General features: G+C 44.1%; 3 protein-coding genes across 8 annotated transcripts in view; 2 read left to right on the forward strand and 1 right to left on the reverse strand.

Moving 5' to 3' along the window:
* Window positions 1-3,473, forward strand: part of vwa5b2 (von Willebrand factor A domain containing 5B2) — a 33,932-nt gene extending 30,459 nt beyond the window's left edge. Inside the window, exon 21 of the mRNA XM_055884071.1 lies at window positions 1,282-3,473. Within this exon, the coding sequence (XP_055740046.1) occupies window positions 1,282-2,073 (792 nt within the window). The 3' untranslated portion in view covers window positions 2,074-3,473. The remainder of the gene's footprint in view (window positions 1-1,281) is intronic.
* Window positions 2,555-11,280, reverse strand: alg3 (ALG3 alpha-1,3- mannosyltransferase). 2 transcript variants are annotated; one of them, XM_055884072.1, is made up of 9 exons: window positions 11,052-11,280; window positions 8,565-8,664; window positions 7,793-7,940; window positions 7,453-7,613; window positions 7,103-7,223; window positions 6,722-6,927; window positions 6,443-6,520; window positions 4,431-4,574; window positions 2,555-4,197 (listed from the first exon to the last, which is right to left on the reverse strand). In XM_055884072.1, the coding sequence occupies exons 1-9, from the start codon at window positions 11,233-11,235 to the stop codon at window positions 4,041-4,043; spliced, it is 1,299 nt and encodes a 432-aa protein (XP_055740047.1). In that variant the 5' UTR covers window positions 11,236-11,280; the 3' UTR covers window positions 2,555-4,040. The 2 variants fall into 2 exon arrangements, with proteins under 2 accessions (XP_055740047.1, XP_055740048.1); XM_055884073.1 differs by lacking the exon at window positions 11,052-11,280 and adding an exon at window positions 8,935-9,107.
* LOC129824427 (mitochondrial ubiquitin ligase activator of nfkb 1-A-like) lies at window positions 10,303-25,122 on the forward strand. 5 transcript variants are annotated; one of them, XM_055884077.1, is made up of 8 exons: window positions 11,561-11,841; window positions 15,245-15,329; window positions 16,150-16,355; window positions 20,044-20,213; window positions 20,529-20,616; window positions 20,784-20,904; window positions 21,482-21,713; window positions 21,915-25,122. In XM_055884077.1, exons 4-8 carry the CDS (start codon window positions 20,097-20,099, stop codon window positions 22,428-22,430), a joined length of 1,074 nt encoding a protein of 357 aa, XP_055740052.1. In that variant the 5' UTR covers window positions 11,561-11,841; window positions 15,245-15,329; window positions 16,150-16,355; window positions 20,044-20,096; the 3' UTR covers window positions 22,431-25,122. The 5 variants fall into 5 exon arrangements, with proteins under 5 accessions (XP_055740051.1, XP_055740052.1, XP_055740050.1 ...); XM_055884075.1 differs by lacking the exons at window positions 15,245-15,329; window positions 16,150-16,355 and adding an exon at window positions 19,152-19,264; XM_055884076.1 differs by lacking the exons at window positions 11,561-11,841; window positions 15,245-15,329; window positions 16,150-16,355 and adding an exon at window positions 10,303-10,620.
* The last annotated feature ends 1,687 nt before the right edge of the window (window positions 25,123-26,809 follow it).

Here is a 26,809-nt window from a genome sequence, read left to right on the forward strand (position 1 = left end):
AAGTTTGTGAATCTGTAAAAGTTGGTCAGGGTTATGGGTGACAAGCCACATTTCTTCAGCCTCTTGAGGTTGAAGAGGCGCTGTTGCGCCTTCTTCACCACACCGTCTGTGTGGGTGGACCATTTCAGTTTGTCTGTGATGTGTAAGCCGAGGAACTTAAAACTTTCCACCTCCACTGCTGTCCATTCGATGTGGATAGGGGGGTGCTCCCACTGCTGTTTCCTGAAGTCCACGATCATCTCCTTTGTTTTGTTGAGTGAGAGGTTGTTTTCCTGACACCACGCTCCGAGTGCCCTCACCTCCTCCCTGTAGGCCGTCTCGTCGTTGTTGGTAATCAAGCCCACTACTGTTGTATCATCTGCAAACTTGATGATTGAGTTGGAGGAGTGCATGGAGATCCTTGATGAAAACCTGCCCCAGACTGGGGCGAAGGTTCACCTTCCAATAGGACAACAACTCTTAGCACACAGCCAAGACAACGCAGGAGTGGGTTCGGGATAAGTCTCTGAATCTCCTTGAGTGGCCCAGCAAGAGCCCGGACTTCAACCTGATCGAACATCTCTGGAGAGACCTGAAAATAGCTGTGCAGCAACACTCCTCTTCCAACCTGACAGAACTTGAGAGGATCTGCAGAGAAGAATGGGAGAAACTCCCCAAATACAGGTGTGCCAAGCTTGTAGCATCATACCCAAGAAAACTCGAGACTGTAATCCCTGCCAAAGGTGCTTCCACAAAGTACTGAGTAAAGAGTCTGAATACTTATGTAAATGTGCAAAGTTTTTTTATTTGTAATAAATTTGCATAAAAAAAAAAAAAAAAACTGGTTTTGCGTTGTAATGGGGGAAAAGATGAGGGGGGAAACGAATTAATCAATTTTATAAGACTGTATCGTAACAAAGTGGAAAAAGTCGTGTTCTGTGATTAAAAAGAGAAGTTCCTAAAAAGTCCTACTCTGTGACATCCTTGAAGGATAAAAAAAATAAATTCAAAACCTGCAACGAGTTTCTAGCCAGGGGGAGAGCAATTTCCTGCTCTCCTCGATCTGTGTTTCAAAATCACCGTTTAATGGTTTTACTTTTGATGACAACAAAATTACACTTTCTAATTTGATATTTGTACTACAAAACATAAGTGTGTCAATTTTACATATGTAGACACTGGTATGGTGCTGGATATAATGAATGAGGTTGAAAAGTGGTGGAAATGCCCTTCAAGTACTACAATAAGTATTTAGAGGTGGATACCTGATTTAAGAGTTAGTACCTGGTATCTCCTTCACAGGTGCGTCTCCAGTTGGCCTCTGGGGCCTTCCTCCTGACAGAGGTCTACACTGACTGCATCCAGATCCCCCTGGACCGTCTGAAGAGGGCATCCCCCTACAGCCTCCACCGCAGCAGCCTCAGCCCCCCCTTCCGCTGCACCTCCCCCAACGCCCCAACAATCCCCTCCTCCACCACTACCACCAAGCTCCCAACTGGTACCCCCCTCCACCACACCACCACCTCTACCAAGCCTCCTAGTCTCCCCCAACACCACACCTCTACTGGTACCAAGCCCTTGGGTGGCCCCCACACCCCAGATGACCATCCCCTAATCCTGGACCCCCAACTCCGCAGGAGACGCTTCTCCGACCGGTGCCAAGAGCCCCTGACGACCCTCCCCGACCACCCTTGCTCCGAGGAAGGCTCCCCTGACATGACAGGTGGCCCTATCCCCCTGACCCAGGCAGACAGCGGGCGCGGCTCAGAGACTGACGTCTGTGAGGGTTCCCTGTTGGATCCAGCAGCTCCAGACCCCCAGGGGAGCGATCAGCTAGCTCTGGGGGACCTGGAGGGCTCGAGCTGGGCCACGGCTGTGGCTCTGGCCTGGCTGGAGCACCGCTGTGCAGGGTTTTTCATGGAGTGGGAGTTGGTGGCAGCCAAGGCGGATTTCTGGCTGCGGGGCCAGGAGCTGCCGGAGGGGGTGGACCTGGCCGGGCTGAAGGGGGCTGCCAGGCAACTGTTTCTGCTGCTCCGCCACTGGGATGAGAACATCCAGCTCAACATGCTCTGCTACAATCCCAACAACATGTGACCACATAGCCACCATGTTAAAACCACCACAATATGTGAAATGACTTATTACCGTCCATGACAACATGTGATAGTTACCAGTGTTTTCTCCTACTAGAACTTTGGTGCAGTTGCCTCTTACCTTAAATCATTTGTTTTTAATATCAGGATCAGTTGAAAAATGTTATTTGCACCTCTGGTTGCTAATACGAATGCTTCTGTGCCCCGTCTACATAAGAAACAGATTACATTTTCCCCAGTGCAAAGATCATTTAAAAGTCATTGACTTAGGTAAATTGAGACTTGACTAACCCAAGTGGCCTTTAAGTACACCGTATGAAACTACAATAATGACTTGATCATGTAAAGCTTGCATTACTTTGATTTAGTATATTTCTTTCTTAGCTGAATGGCCTATTAACTGGGTAGTATGTCTAACTTGCATTAGTGTGGAATTAAATGACTCAAATGTATGTTTGTGAATGAATGACATTTAAATCAAATTTCTTTACGCCTTTTATTTTCATCTTTATCAACAGAATAAAAACACACCTTTGGAATCAATCTCTGTCTAGGGTCTCTGTAACACAAACACTCATGCAAATCAAACACACCAACATCAGCAAACAAATATGAGCACTAAATAATCACCTATGGCAGCTCATTAAAGAAAATAAACACTTAAAGGGACAGTTCCCTACTCAGATTAAAAGGAAAGTTCTGCAGAATTACGTGAATACGTTATCGCGCGGGACTATCCGTTTAAGCCTATTCTTGGACTAAAATAACTTTAGTGAGTGTTTCGTCCAGGGGTAGGCTTCATCTGGGTGCGGGAAATGGGCCTCATCGATTTTGTCTAGTGCACACACTGATCCACATTCTCTGGAAGAAACTATTAGAAAATTAAAAAAACAATAGACAGATAATCATGATAGTCAACAGCTTAGTTCTGCATGGTCATATTATTACATGAAATGACGTATATTACGTACGCATTTGCCTATGATAAGCCTTGTGCTAGCTAGGCAACGCCATTCTTATTGTGCCCAATGGGCGGCACCGAAAGCGTATCGCAGAGAACGGTTCAATTGAAAGCTTTCATTAATAAGTAGCAAAGTAAAAATGCCCAGGTATGGAGTTAAGGACAAACAGAGATCTTTAATATATGCCATTTACTGGAAGCCTTTAACCAAAACAACTTACAGTCAAGCGTGCAGAATTTATTTTACATAAGGGTGGTCCCTGGAATCAAATTCACTATCCTGCCGTTGCAGCCGCCATGCTCTACCAACTGAGTTAGAGGACGAGAATCTATCGCAGAGGACAGTTCAATTCAAAGCTTCGTCAAATAAGTAGTAGCAAAGTAAAAATTCCCTGATACGGAGTTAAGACAAAACACACATAGAAACCATCTTCACAACACAATGGTCCAGTATCAGAAGTTCAGAACAGCTGATCGCCAGCATGGGGACCTAAGAGTTTCTCACTTTTCCCGATTATCGCCAAGACCAGACAATACTCGACAAGAACAATCATGGGCTAAAAGGTAGTTGACATAAAACACATACTGTACGCAAGCGATCCTTCCTTAAGATGTTCTAGACGCCGCAGCAAAACATTCAGCGTTTCTCCACACCACCAGCCTCCCACTCTTAGATTTATATTATTTCATTCTTTAACCTGAGAATCATAATTGTTTTCAGCTTCCTCCCACGCCACACACCTGCACGACTGCCAAATCGTAATACACCCCCACACGTGCAGTCTCACTCAGTCCCTTCTCTCACCTGTACGTTAGCAGAGCTACAGCGAGGTGGGTAGCAACAAACCGATGCGTTTAAGACAGACCCCACCTCAATAACTCCCTGTGCGTCATGAGGAAATAGGCAAGACACGGTGAGGCGAGGGGGGAGAACCAGCCTAGGGTGAGAGCAGGATGGAGATGGTCAACCAGACCCCAAGGACGGGAGGGTCCTCTAGGGGCTAAGCTTACTGGCTCTTGGCCTTCTCTCCCTGGCGGGCTGGGGGCTGGGCGAACCACAAGGAGAGCAGCATGATGAGGTGACACAGGTGGAGGGCTGCCGAGCTGTATATGGTAGACGGGTAGGTGTTCCACGACAGCTCCACCAGACCTAGGATCAAAACCCTGTCCACAGAAAGACCAGATAAGACATAACGTGAGAGCACAACGAGTGACAATAACAGGCCTTTTGACCCATCTAGGCTCAGAATTTATAGTAGACTAAAATTAGCAAATGTTCCCAATTCTGCATATGCATGAAATCTACATGGATGTCAATTAAGATTTATGAAAATGTACGTTGGAAGTTAGGACCCTTTCCATTTCTACACATCGCGCCAAAAGCCCCCACCCCTTACCGGAGTAGGTGAGCCAGCTTCTTGACCCCTCCACTCCAGAGCAGGAAGGGTAGGGTGTGGAAGTACCAGACATAAAACTGGTAGTGCAGCGAGCGGCTGAAGCACATGCCGATGAAGTTAGACGTGAAAAGGATCAGCACCATCTGTGATCGGCTGTTAAGGTCCAATATACAGTGCCTTCAGAAAGTATTCACACCCTTTGACTTTTTCCCACATTCTGTTGTGTTACAGCCTGAATTTAAAATGGATTAAGTTGAGATTTTGGGTCACTGATCTACCCCATAATGTCAAAAGTGGATTATTATTACATTTTTTGGCAAATTAATAAAAAATGAAAAGCAGAAATGTCTTGAGTCAGTAAGTATTCAACCCTTGGTTATGTCAAGCTGTAATAAGTTCAGGAGTAAAAATGTCCTTAACAAGTCACATATTAAGTTGCATGGACTCACTCTGCGTGCACTAAGTGTTTAACATGATTTTTGAATGACTACCTCATCTCGGTACACCACACATACAATTATCTCTGAGGTCGAGCAGTGAATTTCAAGCACAGATTCAACCACAAAGACCAGGGAGGTTTTCCAATGACTCGCAAGGAAGGGCACCTATTGGTAGATGGGTAAAAATAAAAAAACACACACGTTCTTCCTAATTCAGTTGCCGGAGGGGAAGGAAACCGCTCAGGGATATCCCCATGAGGCCAATGGCAATTTTAAAACAGTTAGACTTTAATGGCTCTGGAGACAATTGAGGATGAATCAACAACATTGTAGTTTCTCCACAATACTGTGAAAATGAAGCCTGTACAGAACATTCCAAAATATGCATCCTGTTTGCAATAAGGCACGAAAGTAATACTGCAAAAAATGTGGCAACGGAATTAACTTTTTTTTTTTTTTTTTTATTAAGCAGGGTCGTGTTTCAGAGGACGCATGGCTCTCGACCGTCTACCCCCTTTTCTCCCCAATTTCGTGATATCTAATTACAGTCTTGTCCCATCTCTGCAACTCCCCTATGGACTCGGGAGAGGCGAAGGTCGAGAGCCATGCGTCCTCTGAAACGCGACCCTGCCAAGCCGCACTGCTTCTTGATACACTGCCCGCTTAACCTGGAAGCCAGCCGCACCAATGTGTCAGAGGAAACACTGCTCAACTGAAGTCAGCTTACAGGCGCCCGGCCCGCCACAATGAGTCTCTCGAGCACGATGGGACAAGGAAATCCCGGGCCAGTCAAAGCTTTCCTTACCCCGGACGACGCTGGGCCAATTGTGCGCCGCTTCATGGGTCTCCCGGTCACGGCCAGCTGTGAAACAGCCTAGACCACTGCGCCACTCGATTTAAAAATCGTCTTGAAAATCTAATGCAAGACTTCAAAATTGCTGTCTAGCAACAACCAACTTGACAGAGCTTGAATAATAATTTTTAAAAATTGCAAATATTGTACAATCCAGGTGTGCAAAACGCATAAAAAGACTTACCCAGAAAGACACACAGCTGTAATCACTGCCAAAGGTTATTCTAACGTATTGACTCAGGGGGTTGAATACTTATCTAATGAAGATATATTCATGTCTTATTTTCCATAATACCTTTTTCTTCCACTTTGACATTAGAGTACTGCGTATAGATCATTGACAAAAAAAGAATACAATTAAATACATTTTAATCCCACTTTGGAACAACAAAATCTTGAAAAAGTCAAGGGGTGTGAAAACGTTCTAATAACTATATAACAGGCACAGTTGTTTGTATGTTCGTATTTGGTGTAAAAAAAAAACAACATGGAAAAAATATAAACACAAAGTAATTGGGTTTTCTAACCCATATCCACTAATAGCACTCTTTAGTTAAGATATACACTAAACACGGGTACTTCATGGCCATAGAGACAGACCTAATTAAATAAAGGTTAAATAAATAAAAAAGAACAAGGTAACAGTGTGTGTTAAGAGATACAGAACACACCAGTACTCTTTCTAGTCATGGCTCCAGAGACAGACTGAGGAAAGGATATGATCCGAGGTGATTTTCTGTGCAAGGAGGACTCTCTTGCCTGGCTCCTTCAGCAGTTCCATGATGCTCTCTTCAGGCCTGAGGAGAAACAGGTGTTGGTTTAATTCAACAGAGAGCACACCTGGTTAACAACAAAAAGCAGAGATGGCCAGAACCAAGCATTGGTGTACAAATATAATTTAGGCTGCATCTCATTTTAGGCTTCACTAGGGCCAAGAGTTTTGGCCTGACCATGAAAAACTCTGGTCCTAGAGATAACTCCAGTAGCACCTCTCTCACCTCTTCCAGCGGCGCAGGGCAAATAGCAGCAGGGCTAGCAGGTGGGTGGCCAGGAGCACCAGGTGGAAGTAGCGACTCAGGAACAGCCACTCCGGCAGGAAGCGCCAGTTCACTGTCCATGTGAACAGGAACTGACGACCCAGGTCAAAGGACCGGGTCATATAACCAATTGGATTCTCCATCAGGAAGGGTAGGCCCAGCAACAACTGTGATGAGAGAGAGGTGAGGTGGAGTAGAGATGGACAATCAACAGAATGGAAATAGAGTAGGCAAATCCTAATTGTCCACACAGTGTGGAAATTGGATGGAACGCCGGGGACAAGAAGCATCTGTGAGTAAAATCTAAACGTAACAGTTAAAGCAGATGAAGGAGGTCCAAACCTGGATGGCAGCACAGAGAGAGAGCTTGGGTATGGTCCTCATCAGGCCAAACTCAGACAGCAGGAGGAAGAGAAGGCCCGGGGCGAACAGGAGCACGTTCATCTTCACAGACACTGCTAAACTGTCCACAGCAGAGGTAGAGGAAGTTGTCATTCAGACCATGTGACAGGGGGCTACCACAGTCAGATGTTGGGTTCAGCAACTCAGTTCTGCCCATCTAAATTAGAGCGTTATTATCATGAAAGGTGTCCCATATTGGCCCGCACACTGAACCAAGTTCAACTTCGCTATGATCATTTCAGTTTAACTGAGCTAGGCTCCAACTGTGCAGAACCAGGGTTTACACTTGCCTGTAGAGCACGCAGCCCAAAGTCCAGCGGCCGTCCAGGAAAAGATTGACGGCTCCAAACAGCATCATCATGGCCACGGGGTCGTTGAAAAGACGCAGGACGAAGATGGAGTGGATCCGGTAGGAGGCACAGCACACAAAGAAGAATACGTAGGGAGGAACCTGGAGAAGGGGAGAGTCAAAATCATGGAATAGATTACAGTATTATAAAGTGATGAATTCCAAGTTGCAATAAAAACTAAATCATATTTTGGGGGGGGGAATGACAACTAGCTAAGTACCAAAAAAAGATAACGTCACCTTGGAAAACAGCCTACAAAGGAATAAGTGTTGCATCTCACCTTCTTGGTGCGGTGGTATATCCTGAAGACGAGTAGCAGAGTGAGCAGGTAGAAGACAGCGAACAGGTACTGGGCCAGGCGGATATTCACCCCATGGTTGGTAACGTAATACAACGCTGTGAAGATGTACACAAACCCCGCTGGGTATCTGGAAAGGTAGGTTCAGAAATCAGTTTCAAGACTGTGATCTTGTTCACGTCAAGAGATGTCAGACTGCAGGCACACACACAGACACACACACACACACAGGGAAAAGTGCAATGCTTTGTCATGGGTCTGGTGAAGATTCAAATGTATTTATAAAGCCCTTCTTACATCAGCCGATGTCACAAAGTGTTATACTGACACCCAGCCTACAACCGCAAACAGCAAGCAATGCAGGTGTAGAAGCACGATGACTAGGAAAAACTCCCTAGAAAGGCAGGACCCTAGGAAGAAACCTAGAGAGGAACCAGGGTGTATTCATTAGTCGGATTCCGTTGCAAAATGTTTGGTCTGTGGCAAAATGTTTTGCAACAGAAACCGTTTACTCAAAAAGGGAAAAGTTTTACAACGAAAACAAGCATTTCTATTGAACAAATTCAGGTAGGTCCCTCCGTTTCGTTTGCTTCCTAGAGAAAACGGGAAACCATTTCCGTTGCAAAAAGTTTTGCAACAGACACGTTTTGCAATGGAATCCAACTAATGAATACATCCCCGGGGTTGCCAATACTGGTATTGGAACCTGGTTCCTTAACTTGGAGAGTGCCACGTATAGGGTGGTGGAACTTACACCAGAGGGCCTGTGTCTCCTTTGAGCTGGGTGTAGTCGTAGGTGCCGTTGATGACTCCCTCTACCTCATCCATATACGCCTTCCAGTCGATCTCTGTGTCTGCAGGAGAAGACATTCACCAATGAATGACCGGTTGCATTGGCAATAACTTGTCATATACATTCAACAAATGGGGTCAAAGATGTGGACGAAGGTACCTAAAGAATCAGGTGACAGTAAGAACAGGTCAACGGCAACTACCAAAGAAAAAGAAAATCTAACAAGAAAGGGAAACTGTAGCTATACATTAAAAACGGCGATGTGTGAATTTTCCCATATGTGGTTATACCTTGGCTAGTAGAAAGGGTTGGAAGCAATTTTTCAACTTACCTGTTCTTGATGATACTTGCTTCGTTCTCAAATCGGAAGAAAAATATCTTATAAATGTCTATGTTGAGTTAACATGTGGTTCTCCAAAAACCAGAGAATATTTTGAAAGGTAGTAAAAATCAACATTTTGGATCGAGTGAGAAATGCCTCGACTTGGTGTAGATCTTTGTTTTGGTCGCACTGTGTGATACACTATCATCTGCTTCCACAAGTGGCGATGGCGCATAGAAATGACTAGTTCCTGCAAAGATGTTGGGAAATGCAAGATGCCTGGCAGCTAAAATGGCGATGGAACGCCTCACTGTGAAAAACGTGGATTTTACTATCTTAATGACTACTCTCTTTTTTGGAGAACCACCTGCAGCTGAACACAGATAGACCTTTCTTCCGAATCGAGAGAACGAAGCATCTGCAAGAACAAGTTACTTAAATGACTTCTGACCCTTCCTACTTGCTCTCAAGAACCCAAGGGATTCTACTTTATACCAAGGGTTCTCCGCTATAAGCACCAGTGGGACCACGTGAACTACAATCCCGACACTCTGTTCAAACATTTAGAAACCTAAATAATAAATAATTGCTTGTGATATGGTTTTCCAAACATATGGAACTTATCTTTAATTTCAGCAATAAATAATATTTGGAATAAAAAGAGATTCACTTTACTGTAGCTGGTTTGCAAAGTTCCATACCGTTGTTTACCGAGCCAACGAACTACACTTCCTCCACAGTTACACTTACATAGGTGTTGAGCACGCTAGATAGCACTGGTGTCGTCTGTAATAAGCACTGTAACATGGAGATATGTCCATGTGGGAAAACAAACCATAACTCTATAAAGCAAAGGTGTGCAGTAATTGAACAGATATGTTCCCAAAACCATACCGCAAGCAATGTATTTTCAACGTCAGGAACGAGCGTCTGGGATCTTAACAAAAGTCCCCCCAGCAGAAGATACTACAGTCAATAGGGGCCAAAGCACATAGGCGTGTCTATGAATGGGTTAGCCTCTATAGTGCCAACTGTCAAAGTGAATTTACAGACGTGGTCACGGTCCCTTGTGATGTTGCCTAGTATGGACGAAATATGTAGCTCTCAATAGTTGTGGCAAGTTTAAGTGTTGTTGACAGGAGAAGCATGTATATACATCTGGTCGGGGGAGCATTAATGGCCCGTCTGAAGGTTAACACGCATCACTTGCGGTACGGTTTTGGAAACAAGGAACGTTGCTATCTTCATATCAGCGACAAATATACTTTTAAAAACCCCCACAAATGGTTAAATTATTACACGACAGAGTTTGGGTTAGTGTTCTCACATCGCTCGTTTACGCAAGACAGATGGAAATCCACCTGTCCTAATTATTGTAACAGTATAGCGTCCTTCCCTCTTCTCGCCCCTACCTGGGCTCGAACCAGCCACCCTCGAAGCATCGTTACCCATCGCGCCACAAAAGCCGCAGCCCTTGCAGAGCAAGGGGATCAACTACTCCACGTCTCAGAGCGAGTGACGTCACCGATTGAAACGCTATTAGCGCGTACCACCGCTAACTAGCTAGCCCTTTCACATCGGTTACATTAGCATGCTCTGAACACCAGTGTAACCGTAACTGGGAAGGGAGAAAGTGTCCTGTAGTTCGTCAACTGGAGGCACACACAGCTTATGGATCAGCGCAGAACTGCTGCAGTAAGTGTATATTTTTGAAGAGTTTATTGCCGATACGAAAGATAAGGGGCATATATTTAAAAAACGGGTTCGCAAGTGATTGTTGACGTTTCTAAACGTTAAAACACAGCTTCGGAATTGTAGTTCAAGTGCAGCCAAACGTGGGCGAAGCTAACTACTGAAAACCATACGAATAATAAGGGTTTAAGTTTAATATTAGGCATGCTAGTAGATACCATAGACTTGCAGTCGTTGTGCTAACGTCAGTTAAAATTGGCTCGCGAAACTACCACTACCTTCCTTCATACTTAGACATACAAATGGTATCCATGAGTTCATCTGACTCTGGGGAAGTAGATAAAGGGCCTCAATATTAAGTACCTCCTTGCCGAAATCCCGAAGTACCCTTTTAAGGCTAGCCGCATGCTCAAGCTAAACCGCTAGCTACTTACATGCTACTTTTTGTATGACCCATATGTTTATTCCGATCTCCAGGAACCACAGAACAGAGGCGACCAGTATTGTGTACTCCGCCTTGAATAATATCAAATGTTTCTCCTGCCATAGTTTTCGAAGTGTCGCCCACACTCGAGACAGTGGACCAGGTGATGACTTTTTCTTCACACCTCCTGCCATTTCGGCTTACGCTAGCTACGTGGCGCGGCGGCAACAGTACAGATTAGTACCCCGTCACGTGATTCAGTATAGCGTCGTTGGGGAGTTCGTTTTGCATGACCCGGTGCCCCGGGTGAGGAAGCGTTTGTACATTTTACACCATTACATTGGTAATTAAAGATGCCACCGACAAAAATGTTTGTTATTTATCTTTCATTCTCACTGAAAGCAAGCCTAAGACGCGGCAGATGTGTTCTCTGTGCGCTATTTCTAAACTTCCCTTAAATTTCGTTTTTGCGTATTTTACTTTTGGTTTTGTACACCAGCTTCAAACAGCTGAAAATACAATATTTTGTTATGGAAAACATACTTCACAGCGGTTTAAATGGTACAATACTTGCTTGTTTGGTCACAAACTGAAATTAGACAAACGATTCGAATGTTTGTGTCCAGGAAGGCGGAGCAATTTCTTTATAGTGCAACTTTAAGTGAAATTCTCAAAATACCCAGGGAACCGGGCCATTTGCTTCACCCGAAGATGCGTAGTTTCCAGGAAGAAGAACATGTCATGTGATCAAAACAAAAAGCACATTCTTCCGGCGAAGACAACTGGAGTGTTTTTGAAAGGTAAAAATGTACAATACTGATTGATTAAGTCCGTTTTGACCCTTTGGCCGTTGCAAAAGAGTGCACAAATACTGTTGTCATGTTATGGTCTAACATTTGCGGACACAGGCCACATTTAAGACTAAACAAAGACGATATTTTAGAGGTCAATGGCAGGTCTTCCAGTTAGCAAAATATTTCAATTAGCTAGCTAACAAAACATTTGCTTGCTAGCTAACCAACTGTAGTTATTGTTTATATCCACTCTGTGGGCCAGCAACTTCAATGTTTATCGAAGTAGGTATCTGAGATAGCATAATGTCAATGTTGAACGTGATATTTTGTTAAATGTAGTTCTGGGCCGGCTACATCTTAGAACTGGTTGTGCAATGGGGGGAGATGGCGCTGCAGTGGCTAGCTGCCATTTTACGGGCTCCTGACCGATTATGCTACTTTTTTTGTACATAATATTTCCGCCATCGTTACCAATGACTGCAACCGCTTCTGGACATCGGGAACAGCAATCACTAACCTCGATTTAGATGAATATTTATTCATCAAAGAGTCTGGACCAGGCTCGAATCACCCGGACTCGAAAAGGAAGGAACGGCGCAAGAGAGGCAAACAAGCTTACAATCACTAGAGAACAAACTAGACGAGCTCCATTGTAGTCTATCCTGTCAACTGGAAGAATTGGATAATCTACAGTACCAGTCAAAAGTTTGGACACACCTACATATAGCTGGTTTTTCTATGCATCGTCAAGACCGAACGGCAGCTTTGGGTAAAGTTAAAGGGGAGGTGTGTGTCTCTCTTTGTTAACAACTGGTGGTGCCTGATCTCGAATGTTAAGGAAGTCTCAAGGTTTTGCTCGCCTGAGTTAGTATACCATACTATTTACAACGAGAGTTTTAATCTATACTTTTCGTAGTTGTCTATTTACCACCACAAACCGATGCTGGCACTAAAACTGCAGTCAACAAACTATAGGGCCATAAGCAAACAAGAAATTGCACCTCCAGAGGCTCCTAGTGGCCAGTGATTTTAATGCAGGGAAACTGAAATCCGTCTGGTAATTTTTACCAGCATGTCACATGTGCAACTAGATGTGAAAAAACGCGATATCACCTTTACTCCACACACAGAGACGCATACAAAGCTCTCCCTTGCCCTCCATTTGGCAAATGTGACCATAACTCTATCCTTCTGATTCCTGCTTACAAGCAAAAGCTCAAACAGGAAGTACCAGTGACGTGCTCAATACGGAAGTGGTCCCATGAAGCGGATGCTAAGCTACAGGACTGTTTCGCTAGCACAGACTGGAATATGTTCTGGGATTCATCCGATTTAACATTGAGAAAATTACCACATCAGTAACCGGCTTCATTAATAAGTGCATTGACGACAACGTCGTCCTCACAGTGACCATGGGTACATATTCCAACCAGAAGCCATGGATTACAGGCAACATCCACACTGAGTTTAAGGCAAGAGCTGCCGCTTTCAAGGAGCGGGACACTAATTCAGGCGCTTATAAGAAATCCAGCTATGACCTCCGACGACCCATCAAATAGTGAAAATGTCAATACAGGACTAAGATCGAATCCTACTAGGTCGGCTCTGATGCTCGTGGCAAGGCTTGCAAACTATCACGGATTATAAAGGGGAAACCCAGCCGGGAGCTGCCCAGGACCAGGACCAGCTGGCAAGCCTACCAGACGAGCCAAATTCCTTCTATGCTGCTTTCGAGATAGACAACACTGAACCATGCATGAGAGCACTAGCTGTTCCTGACAACTGTGTAATATCGCTCTCCGTAGCCGATGTAAGACCTTTTTAAACAGGTGAACATTCACAAGGCCGCGGGGCCAGATGGATTACCATGACGCGTACTCAGAGCATGCGCTGACCAGCTGGCAAGTGTCTTCACTGACATTTTCAACCTCTCCCTGACCCAGTCTGTAATACCTACATGTTTCAAGCAGACCACCATAGTTCCTGTGCCCAAGAACACTAAGGTAACCTGTCTATGACTATTGCCATGAAATGCTTTGAAAGGCTGGTCATGGCTCACATCAACACCATCATCCCAGACACCCTGGAACCACTCTAATTCGCAGCCGCCCCAACAGATCCACAGATGATGCAATCTCTATTGCGCTCCACACTGCCCTCCACCTGGACAAGAGGAACACCTACGTGAGAATGCTGTTAATTGACTATAGCTCAGTTTTCAATATACCATAGTGCATCTGGGATGGGCCCTCACATCCTCAGTTCTACAGCTGCACCATTGAGAGCATCTTGACTGGCTGTGTGGTAGCTGCTTGGCATCTGACCTCAGGGCACTACAGAGGGTAGTGCGTAGGCCTGGTACATCACTGGGGCTGAGCTCCCTGCCGTCCACAGGGCCTCTATACCAGGCAGTGTCAAAGTAAGGCCCTAGAAATTCTCAGACTCCAGCCACCAAGTCATAGACTGTTCTCTCTGCTACCTCACGGCAAGCTGTACTGATGCACCAAGTCTGGAACCAACAGGACCCTGAACAGCTTTTACCCCCAAACCATAAGACTGTTAACTGAATAGCTACCCACAATATTGATCTGCTTTGAACTCTTTTGATTCATCACATACGCAGCTGCTACTGTTTATTGCCTAGTTCCTTTATTCCTACATATGTACATATATCTACCTCAATTACCTATGACCCCTGCACATTGACTTGGTACTGCTACCCAGTGTATATAGCAACGTTATTGTTACCCATTGTCTATTTATTCCTTGTGTTATTATTTATCTATTTCTCTCTTTTCTCTGCGTTGTTGGGAAGGGCCCATAAGCAAGCATTTCACTGTTAATCTACACCTGTTGTTAATGAAATATGTGACAAATAACGTTTGATTTGATCAAGCTAGCCAAGGAATGTACTCTAAAATAGCCTACCGTCCAAGGACCTTATGTTATTTTCAGAGAGAGGCTGGCTGTGACAGCCAAATACTCCATTTCTAAATGTGAATCGGTTCTCTATTGCATAACGTTTCTAGAAACATAAAGCCCTTTACTTTCATATCACATCAAAATTAATTTCGCAAATGCAAAATATACACACTACACTGTTTTAACTGGCGTTATCACAGTTGCAGCCGACAGGATTTTTTAGTTACACCTTGCGTTGCAAAGCGTCTGGACATTTCCAGACATTTTCCATGGGAAGTTAAGCCCTGGAATTTGGGGAATTTTGTTTAAATTCATCAAAAAAGTTACATTAGAACAGTGAACCTTTTTTGTGGCATACACAAGGCAATTCTAGGTGTTGCCACATATTTTGTTTAAACTATCCTCAATTCAATGGAATTGCAACCCTCTGCATGCACAGTGCATTCTTCCATCACATGTGCAGTGTACTCTTCCATCACATGTAAAGCTGATTCTCAAGATCTTGCACACTAATGAGATGCTTTTGAGCCCACACTACTACACTGTTTGAGCCAAGGACTACATGCTTTCTGGTAAGTTTTGATTACAATACTGGGTGGGGTGAATATATTTTATGACATACATCATTTTTTGGTTAACTAGTAAATAGTAGCCTACAGCAAAGTGTGTTTTAAATAATTTCTAACTTGTTAACAATTTCTACTAGTTCATTTTTGCTACCATGTGGGTTCTAGCTTGCTTGAGCCTGCTAACTGAGTGTTAATTCACCTGTTTCCATACATGTTTCACTTTAAAACATTTATCTTAAAAAGGAGTTGTTTAATCTAACTGCTTTAACTATTTATCTGTACATGGAATTGTATTATGTTTTTTTTATTTTTTTTTATCCCCTTTTCTCCCCAATTTTCGTGGTATCCAATCGCTAGTAATTACTATCTTGTCTCATCGCTACAACTCCCGTACGGGCTCGGGAGAGACGAAGGTCGAAAGCCATGCGTCCTCCGAGGCACAACCCAACCAAGCCGCACTGCTTCTTTAACACAGCGCGCCTCCAACCCGGAAGCCAGCCGCACCAATGTGTCGAAGGAAACACCGTGCACCTGGCCTCCTTGGTTAGCGCGCACTGCGCCCAGCCCGCCACAGGAGTCGCTGGAGCGCGATGAGACAAGGAATTCCCTACCGGCCAAACCCTCCCTAACCCGGACGACGCTAGCCCAATTGTGCGTCGCCCCACGGACCTCCCGGTCGCGGCCGGCTGCGACAGAGCCTGGGGGCGAACCCAGAGACTCTGGTGGCGCAGTTAGCACTGCGATGCAGTGCTCTAGACCACTGCCCCACCCGGGAGGCCCGTATTATGTTTTTTTTTTATTATATTTTTTCTAATCTTTACAGAAAAATGCCGCATGCACTGTCTGATGTGTGGAGACATTTCGCTGCAGCTAATGTAGAAGGAAAACCTGTGTACATTTGCAAATACAGTGCCAAGTCATATGTGAAGAATGCAACAAAAAAGCAGAATCATCTGGCCAAGTGCATAAAGTTCCCTCAGCGCTCACAACAAGCAACCTCTGACAAAAGTCCCTCTACTTCTATTCAAGGTGAAAATGATGAATCAGACACCTTATCGATAGCAACAGCTCATGGTCCTCCTGGAATCAGAAGTTTTTTGACTCAATGGAGGAATGTATTCAGAGAAATGCTGATGAATGTCTTGCTCAAGCTGTGTATTCATCTGGTTCACCTCTGATGCTCACAGGCAATGTGTACATCAATAATAAACTAACATGGTCCAAGCACACCAAGACAGTCGTGAAGAGGGCACGACAAAACCTATTCCCCTTCAGGAGACTGAAAAGATTTGGCATGGGTCCTCAGATCCTCAAAAGATTTTACAGCTGCACCATCAAGAGCATCCTGACAGGTTGCATCACTGCTTGGTATGGCAACTGCTCGGCCTCCAACCGCAAGGCACTACATAGGGTAGTGCATACGGCCCAGTACATCACCGGGGCCAAACTTCCTGCAATCCAGGACCTCTATACCAGGCGGTGTCAGAGGAAGGGCCGAAAAATTGTCAAACTCCAGTCACCCTAGTCATAGATTGTTCTCTCTGCTACCGCACAGCAAGCGGTACCTGAGTGCCAAGTCTAGGTCCAAGAGGCTTCTAAACAGCTTCTACCCCCCCAAGCCATAAGACTCCTGAACAGCTAATCAAATGGCTACCCAGACTATTTGCACCCCCCCACGCTTCTACTACTCTCTGTTATTATCTTTGCATTGCCACTTTAACAACCCTACCTACATGTACATAATTATCTAATTTACCTCGAAACCGGTGCCCCCGCACATTGACACATTGAATCTGTACCGGTACCCCCTGTATATAGCCCCGCTATTGTTATTTACTGCTGCTCTTTAATTATTTGTTTTTCTTATCGCATATAATTTTTTTGTTGTTGGTATTTTCTTAACTGCATTCTTGGTTAAGGGCTTGTAAGTACGCATTTCACTGTAAGGTCTGCACCTCTTGTATTCGGCGCATTTGACATAACATTTGATTTATTGGAAGAGATTTCGCCCAGCATACACCCCTCCAACCAGACATGCTTTATCTACTCATTTGCTGGATGCAGAGTTCAATAAGTTTAAGTGAAGGAAGCAAATCATAGAGAAAGCAGACCTTATTGCAATCATCTCTGATGGGTGGTCAAATGTTTGTGCGCAAGGAATAATTAACTACATCTCCACACCTCAGCCAGTATTCTACAAGAGCACAGACACAAGGGACAACAGACACACCGGTCTCTACATTGCCGATGAGCTGAAGGAAGTCATCAATGATCTTAGACCACAGAAGGTATTTGCACTGGTGACAGACAATGCTGCGAACATGAAGCCTGCTTGGTCTAAAGTGGAGGAGTCCTACCCTCACATCACACCCATTGGCTGTGCTGCTCATGCATTGAATCTGCTCCTCAAGGACATCATGGCACTGAAAACAATGGATACTCTACAAGAGAGCCAAGGAAATGGTTAGGCAATGGAAGGGTCATCAAGTTATAGCAGCAATCTACCTCACCAAGCAAAGTGAGAAGAATAAGAGCACCACATTGAAGCTGCCCAGCAACACCCGTTGGGGTGGTGTTGTCATCATGTTTGACAGTCTCCTGGAGGGGAAGGAGTGTTTCCAAGAAATGGCCATATCACGGTCTGCCGATATGGACAGCCCCATCAAGAGGATCCTCCTGGATGATGTATTTTGGGAGAGAGTGGTAGCCATTGCACAGATTGAGGGAGACAATGCCATCCTCTCAGACTCTGCTTGCAGATATAAGAGAAGAAATCCGTACTGCCCTTCCCACTTCACTGTTGCTCCAAGCAGAGGAAATTGCAGTTCTGAAATGCATCAAAAGCGTGAAGACTTCTGCCTGAATTCCATACACGTGCAGCGTAAATGTTGGACCCCAAGTATGCTGGCAAGCGCATCCTATCTGGTGCAGAGATCAACCAGGCCTATGGTGTCATCACTACCGTGTCTCACCACCTTGGCCTGGATGAGGGCAAGGTTCTTGGCAGTCTGGCGAAGTACACTTCCAAGCAAGGGCTTTGGGATGGAGATGCAATTTGGAAGTCGTGCCAACATATCTCATCAGCCTGGTGGATGGGACTTAGTGGATCTGAGGCTCTTTCCCCTGTTGCCTCCATCCTCCTCCAAATCCCACCAATATCAGCTGCCTCAGTGCAACTGGTCCTTGTTTGGGAACACACACACCAAAGCACGCAACAGGCTGACCAATACAAGGGTTGAAAAATTGGTGGCCATCCGGGCAAATTTGAGGCTTTTTTAGCCTGACAACGAGCCATCCTCAACAAGGTTGCAAAGTGACAGTGAAGATGAGGCCTCAGAGTCTGATGTTCAAGAGGTGGACTTAGAGCAGGTCCAGGGAGAAGATGTGGAAGCCTGAGTGGAAGAAAGTCTAAACTAAAGCTTTGGTTATCATTTTACAGATGTATGTTGAAAATGTTTTTGGGATATGCGATGGATCATTCAATATTCCCTGTCTTTTGTTGTTCAGTGAAATCATCCCATGTGAAGAGTCAACTCATTTAATTAAAGTTTCAGTTTGTAACAAATAGTTTTTATTTCTATTGGAAGCATTTAATCATTTGCAAATACAGTATGTCTATGATAAGGTAAAAGGAGTATGTTTCTGTCTCCATATGATATGGTAAATATATCCAATGCAAAAAACATCTACATTTTAAATGGTATTAATATGAATTTGCATATATTCCCGTTAATCCCCACAGAAAGTTTCCACCTCTGAATATTCCCCAAAATGTGCAACCCTAGTTACAACACATTTCTGGTGGCCGCCTTCTGTTACACACAGGTGTTTGGAGCGTGCTAGATGGCTCATCAGCGGAGGTGGTTGCCACTGTTTTCCATCTGTCTTCCGCATTAACATAGAGCTATGGCCGTATGGGAACACTAACCCTATAAAAGGTGTGTAGTCATTTTAACCTTTTTGTTTATAAGAAAAGTATTTCTCGCTGATATGAAAAACCGTACCGCAAGGGATCCGTGTTCACATTCAGACCGAGCGTCGGTGTTCTTTGCGAAAGTCCCATGGGAAGAAAACACCTTGATCAATAGGCGTTCATTTGGTATTATCTAGCTAAACCGGTTCTATTTAGCCAAGGAATGTAAAGACCGTGTCAATCACCTGAAAGTCAATCAACGGTATTTGAAACCAAGCGCCGTCATCATATGACACCTAGAAAGACTGATGTGGGTTCCCCCATTCAAAAAGGTAGCTATAATGCCGCCATAATGCCACCTAAGTCATCAATGCAATGAAACACATTTCCAACTTTGCTGTGCTTGTGAGTGAAGGCACTGAATATGTAAATAGTCATAATTATCTGTAATACTATAGGATTATGAATTATTTGAAATGTGTTTCCTTAGATTATAACGTAATATAGCCTAAACCAATCAAATGTGAATAGCCAACATATTTTTGTGCATCTTTGCATTCTGAGTAGCCTAATCCAGTTCACTGTCAAAGTGCTGAAAATAAATAGCAACCAGCGTTCTCTGACACTGTGCTGTCAAAATATAATGATAGACATTTTCAAGCATTTCACTGACATTTCAAAGAGAATCGTGCAGCTGCAGATTTAATTGCAGCTTGTCTGAGTGACGCATGGCCCCCTTGCTATCATGCTGAAGAGCATCCTTCATATACCATGTTTGGCTGTATGTCTGTTTCTGTACTGTAGGCCTGTTACCAGGGGGGTGAGAAGAGACAGTGCGGAGTGTGTGTTGGGGAGTGATGGAGGAGTTTCCAGTGAGGACGGTGGAAGGGCTGTGTCTCGGCACCAGCTTGGCTATATCTGGCTTCTTCTACTACATCTACAGGAAAAAGAGGAAAACAGTGGACAAGCTCAATGTTAGTAGTCTGCCCTGCCCTGTGTCTATTCCTTCAGACTACGGCCTTAGATTCAATCCGTATGGCTGAAGATCCGCGTTATAGCGCGATTTGAAATGTAAGGCAATGTTCCCACATTCAGTGACTGCATGCTCCATATGTCGTCTCAAATGGAAATGACCTTTTAAATTGCGCTGTGAGGCGTTTTTTCCCCCGCTACACGAATTGAATCTAGGCCGTAGTCTTTACACGCTGTAAATAAAGTACTAAACTAATTTTGAGACATGGGGATTTTTTTCCATAGAAATTACTGACATTTCTATTTGCTTGTTTCAGGATGCTCCGCAGTTGACTTTGGATGGGAAACTGGCAGGCCTTTTGAACGCGACACCGGGAAAGTGTCTGCAGTATGTTGTCATTGAAGGTAGGCATATGGTTATCTGTGTCAATGGGGAAACATTTCTGAGTGTGTCACTATGATCATTTTATTATGATGTTGACTAGACCCTGTTCTCTCACCTATTGGTGTGATGTGGCAGTTCTTAGTATAATTAATGTCTCTATCCATGGTGCGTGTGTGTGTGTGTGTAGGGGCAGTGCAGCCTCTGGGGGAGCCTTTGAGGAGTCAGTTCCAGGAACGCAGTGTGGGGGTGGTGCAGAAACTCATGCTGAGGGAACACAAGCTGGTGTGGAATAGCCTGTCTCGCACCTGGTAGAAACACTCCTGATTGACGCTCTAAATGTAATGTGAAAGACTAGTATCATCTGTATTACCACTTTAATATGACTAGGACCATCTGATATGAAATATACACTCCTCTGTGAAGCTAACATTTGTAAGTTTGGCTCTGTACTCCAGTATTTTGGATTTGAGTTTAAATGTTTCATGTGATGCAACGGTATTTGAAGGTATTTTCATACATATCCGTTTTACCATTTAGAAATGAAACCACTTGATGTATATAGTCCCCCCCCCATTTGAATACGTTTTTGTTCCATAAGTATTTGGACAAATTCGCTTATAGTGTATTAAAGTAGTCAAAGGTTAGTAATTGGTCCCATATTCCTAGCACGCAATGACTACAACCTTGTTGGATGCATTTGCAGTTTGTTTTGATTGTGTTAAAGATTTTTTTGCCCAATAAGAACTAAATGGTGAATAATGTATTTTGGAGTTTCTGAAGTCTTTTACATTTAATGTGGATGCTACCATGATTATGGATAATCATGAATGAATTGTGAATAATCTTTGTTCCTCTAACTCCCCCCCCCCCCCCCCCCCCGTGTAGGACGGACAGTGAGCGTGTGCTGCACCAGAGGGTGAACGCGGTGCCCTTCAGCCTGGTCGGGTCGGACCAGGCCAACGTGAGGGTGCTGTGTCCCCTGGAGGCTTCGGGGCTGGAGATGGAAATCATCCATGAGAAGTTCCACCAGGCCACCTATGGTTTCACCGACATCATCGGGCAGTACCTCAGTGGAGAGAAGCCCAAAGGCCAACTGGAGACTGAGGAGATGCTCAAGGTGAGGTTTGAGTACATTTTTTTATGTAGCAATATCACTGATAGATTACTTACGATAAAAACAGTATTTTCATTCCCCAAGTTCCACAATAAGATACAAAAATGTTATATTGTGTTCAGGGTGAGGGAGGTTACTATTGCCCCAAATAGTGAGAGTGTGTTGCTCCATAATCCTGACCAGTTTGTCTTTCTGTGTTTCTAGGTTGGCGCTACTCTGACGGGTGTGGGCGAGCTCATCCTGGACACGGACCGGGTGCTGAAGCTCCGCCCGCCCACCGACGGCTCAGAGTACTTCCTCACCACCTCAGACTTTGAGACCCTGCGGCTGGAGCAGGAGGGCCAAGCGGTGGTCTGGCAGGTCCTGGCCTCTGTGTTCGCCCTGGCCGGGTCCGCCATCCTCTTCTGGTTGGGCCACCGCTACTACCGCAGCCTGAGGGTCCGCTGGGACCAGGAACGGCTGAGAAGGGAGTTTGAGAGGTTGGCTGCTGGTGGGACGGGGGAAGGGTCTACGGCTGGGGATACACAAGAGGGGTCTGGGGAGCAGGAGACACCCTTGGGAAACGCCTGTGTGATCTGCCTGACCCAGCCGCGTAGCTGTGTGCTGCTGGAGTGTGGGCACGTGTGCTGCTGCTACAGCTGCTACCAGGCTTTGCCCAAGCCCACCTGCCCCATATGCCGGCAGGCCATCAAGAGGGTGGTGCCCCTCTACCAGGCCTGATGCCCAGCCTAGGAGAAGAACAGATATGTGTTCATGGTTGGTCTATGTATCTTCTGGGGTGTTGTTACCTGTACTCCTAGAAAGACACGGTCAAGGTGATAGAATGGAGACATTTTATAATTGACATTTTGGCTGGCTGTAAAACCTTGAAGATACGTCTCCACGTAGAGGCAGGAGGAAAGAGCACCAGAAGGACCGAACTCCACTGTGATGAGAACAACAGTCACCCTGAAAATACAGCTTTGGAGAGCCGAGGAGAGGCCTAAGCTAGCAAGACAGAGCAGGACGTGCACACACCAGTCCTTAAACCCTTCACAATGTCAGAGAGAGAGACCAACTCTTGATAGACCAGGCAAACCATCGCTGTACTTATTAAACTGTAATAATTACCTGTAGTTCTTGGCATTCTCAACACAAATAGGCTAGGTGCCGCTACTGTATTAACAAAATGTGAATCTGAGGTTTGTGAACATTTTGAAGCACTTAGCTTCATAATACATATGCATTTAACAGCTGTTGATTTTGGTTTTGAATAGTAAATACTTGTTTATATACTGAACAAAAATATAAATATACAGATTTTTACTGAGTTACAGTTCATATGTAAATCAATTCATTAGGCCCTAATCTATGGATTTCACATGGCTCGCAGCCATGGGTGGGCCTGTACATACTCACTTGGGAGCCAGCCCATCAGAATTACCCCCCCCAACACACACACACAAATGGCTTTATTACAGACATATTCCTCTGCACACCCCCAGACGATCCCGCAGTTGAAGAATAGTTGAGTCCGGTTGGAAATACTGTCAAATTCTCTTAAATTACGTTGGAGGCGGCTTTTGGTAGAAAAATTAATTCAATTCTCGGGCAACAGCTCTGGTGGGCATTCCTGAAGTCAAAATGCCAATTGCATGCCCTACCTCAACTTGAAACATCTGTTGTGTGATAACTGCACATTTTAGTGGCCTTTATTGTTCCTGGCACAAGGTGCAACTGTGTAATCATCATGCTGCTTAATTAGCTTCTTGATATGCCACACCTGTCAGGTAATGGATTATCTTGGCAAAGGACTAATTCTCTCTAACAGGGATGCAAAGCAAATTTGTGCATTTTTAGAGAGAAATAAGCTTTTTGTGCATGTGGAACATTTCTCTGATCTTTTATTTTAGCTCATGAAACATGGGAGCAACACTTAACATGTTAAGTTTATATTTTTGTTCAGTATAGATACTGGGAATGGAGTTCTCTCATAAATACAAGTGTGCATATGGATGTAGAGGTGTTTACTTTTGTAGTACTATCACTTGCTTTGTGCCTTATTTTCACTCCTGGTGTAAGGAGGGGGGGTAGTTCCACCAGTTTTATTTTTGTTGTAAAAGTAAAGACTCCGGTCAAAACGCTTTGACAGGGAATGGAAGCTTGTTGTTTCCAACAGGGAGGGGGGCAATTGAATGGAACTTGAACATTTCTGAAATTGGTAACATTTGTAGCCTATCTATGGGTAACCGGGTTGATGTTTTATGGTCGACCCGCTCCGTTTTCCAACACAAAACACCAGAAAAGGTTAAAAAAACAAGAGTAGTACCAGCTCACCTGGTTTTTACACTATGAAATTACTACTAAATGTTCCATATTGAAAGATGTATTGAATTCTCCTTGTGGTCTATATTAAAGGGCAATTCATTTGTCATAACAGGCTTTAAAAGTTCTATATTTGTACTTTAAAATATCAAAGGGATGCAAAAGGTACTCATTTCTCATTGACTGTGTAAATCATCTGATCACATTGAATTTGTGATAACCCAATGTTGAATATTGTAAAAAAAAAAAAAAAGTATAGATTGCATAAAACAAAGGTTTAACCTGTTTAAACTGTCAGTAACCCCCCCCCCCCCCCCCCCCCCCCCAGTGAAACACTGCTCTTTTTCCAGGAACACCAATGTACTCTGAAAAGTTTGCTGTCGTGAGTCACCTATCCTGCTATTTCTGTCATCTCTAACAAGCAGAGGGGAGGAGTAGATAGCCACCTACAGAGTTTTGGGGCACTAAGGAAATGGAAAAGTTGAGAACCTACTGGCATGTGTGGGTTGGGTGAGGGGGGAGTGAGTGAGGAGCAGGTGGAGGATTAGGTGTCGTATATCTTCCTGGGGGGGAGGGGGGCAGTCTGAGAGAATCCTTCATGAGCTCCCCTGGCAGAGCAACAGCTGTGGCTCTTGGGGGTAACTTAAACCTCAACATGTCATGACGCTAAAGACAGGAATTTCTTCAGGTTTGCAGTACACGCTGAACTTACAAGAGTGATCCCTCACCAAACCAGTTTCAAACCAATGCACATTCTACCATGATAAATAATGTGATTAGTAAAGTGGCCACCAGGGGGCCTACTTGCATCTGTTTCATTATACTAACAATGACAAGTTAACCGCTGTGAGTTTATGATATTGCTGTTCATTATTTGTATTGCTGTTCATATAATACAATAATAATAATTACATTTTCCCCTGAATTATGACAATTATTGAACTATGACAAGTTTAACTTGCAGGAAACATCAGGTCAGAGCTCCTGATATGAGTTATGGGACACTTGGAGAACTAATCACCTTTATTTGCCAAATATATTTGCAAGTACAGGAATTTGACTGTGAAATTGTGCTTCCACAATAAACAAAATATATAATTGAAACAAATCGACGTATGTACACTATCAACACTAAGCTCTGATAATATGAGTGACATTTCTCACAATGGGATTTGCTGGAAGGCAGATCACTAGAGGAAGGACCAATTGCACAGCGTCTGTCCTGGCCTCTGGTCAATCCAAAGCATGTCTCTCTTCCTTGTACTCTGCAAGCCGGGAAATGTGGTGAGACATCTCAATAGTATCATAGAACTGTGATTATGAAAATAAACTTGAGTTTTTTTTTCAAATATTCGTTTCGATGTCTCACAATGGGATGTGGCCAACTCCCATAACGCAGACCTGCTCTCCGAAGCCAGGGCAGTCCCAACAGTATCATCCCTCAGAGGCTCCAACACTGAGGACAGTATGCGTCAACGAAGGTGCAGTGATATCCAGTCAGTAAAACGCAATGAGAAGTAGCCCAACATGACGCATCGCAAAGATCTTGTAAAGAGAAAGATGCTTTTGAACAGTGCCCAAGATGTAAAAATATTTAGCATGGGTCCACAGATCCTCAAAAAGTTCTACAGCTGCAAATGCAAACGTATTTGAAAATCTGATCAAACACTTCATGAGAACCCACGAGCTCATGTTGCACAACATTTCTATAGGCTCTGCAATTGCGCGGAAAAACAGACTACGGGCCTTTATTAAATATAATGTTCATGATTTGATGCAATTATAGCTGTTATGCAATTCAAAAGGTTGTAAGAGAAGGCCTTTTTAGAATATTTTGCATTTTATTTAATGTTCCTAAGACTATCCAGGAATAACTTATTGTGGATAAGGGAATTAAATGCATTTTATATTATTTGGCGAATGTCTGTTGAATGTTGAATATAAAACCAACTTTACCTCGGTTATATTTCTATGTTCAAAACAAAACAGAGCAGAAATCGCGAAAGACTCAAATGTGCGCGGGTACTGTCCAGCGTGCTGAAGTTGATTTATCTTGTGCGTTTAGAGATCGCCCTCCCTTGCCTAACAAGAGAGCATCCTGCAAAAACCATATCCCTACATCGATATTGAACTGCATGTTTTCAAACACCCCTCTATGAAATAACTAGGCTATAATATTATTAGTGGATACTTCATTACTGTATAGAAATAGGCTTTGTTAAAGGGCATAAAATTGTATAATAGTGTGTGTAAACTGCTTTTAACCTCTGGAAAATAGGTAGGCCTACTCCCTGCATTCTAAAATAACATGTCAGCGATGAATTTGTAAATGATCCATGAAGCCTACAGCGTAACTATCACATCAACGGAGAATTTGCTTAAACGTGGCATTTGTGAACCTCGTTCACCCGCTGCTGCTGTGTGATTTTGCTTTGTAGCTACGGGAAAGACGTGCGTAAGGCACTTCCGACTTCTGTGCGCATACAGACTCAAAGGAGCAGGTAATGATTTCCTGTGAGAACCTCGTGTCACCAGAGCCAACGTCAAGCAAGAGCCACCAAGGAGGCTGGTTTACAGGAAGGAAATATACTGCATACGAGGAGAGAAACACATTACAATGTCAAACGTAATAGGTAAACAAAAAAAAGGAGACTTTCCCAGTAACTAGCAATACGCGCAAATGCGCGAGTAGGTTATATTCATAATTCTCAGATCAAATATAATTAGCCTACTTCGGCATAGCCTATGCGTAAATATCATCACATTGTAATAACTTATTTAGGCTAGAAATTTGT

The sequence above is a fragment of the Salvelinus fontinalis genome, chromosome 26 (genome assembly GCF_029448725.1).
Source record: "Salvelinus fontinalis isolate EN_2023a chromosome 26, ASM2944872v1, whole genome shotgun sequence".
Taxonomy (NCBI): Eukaryota; Metazoa; Chordata; class Actinopteri; order Salmoniformes; family Salmonidae; genus Salvelinus; species Salvelinus fontinalis.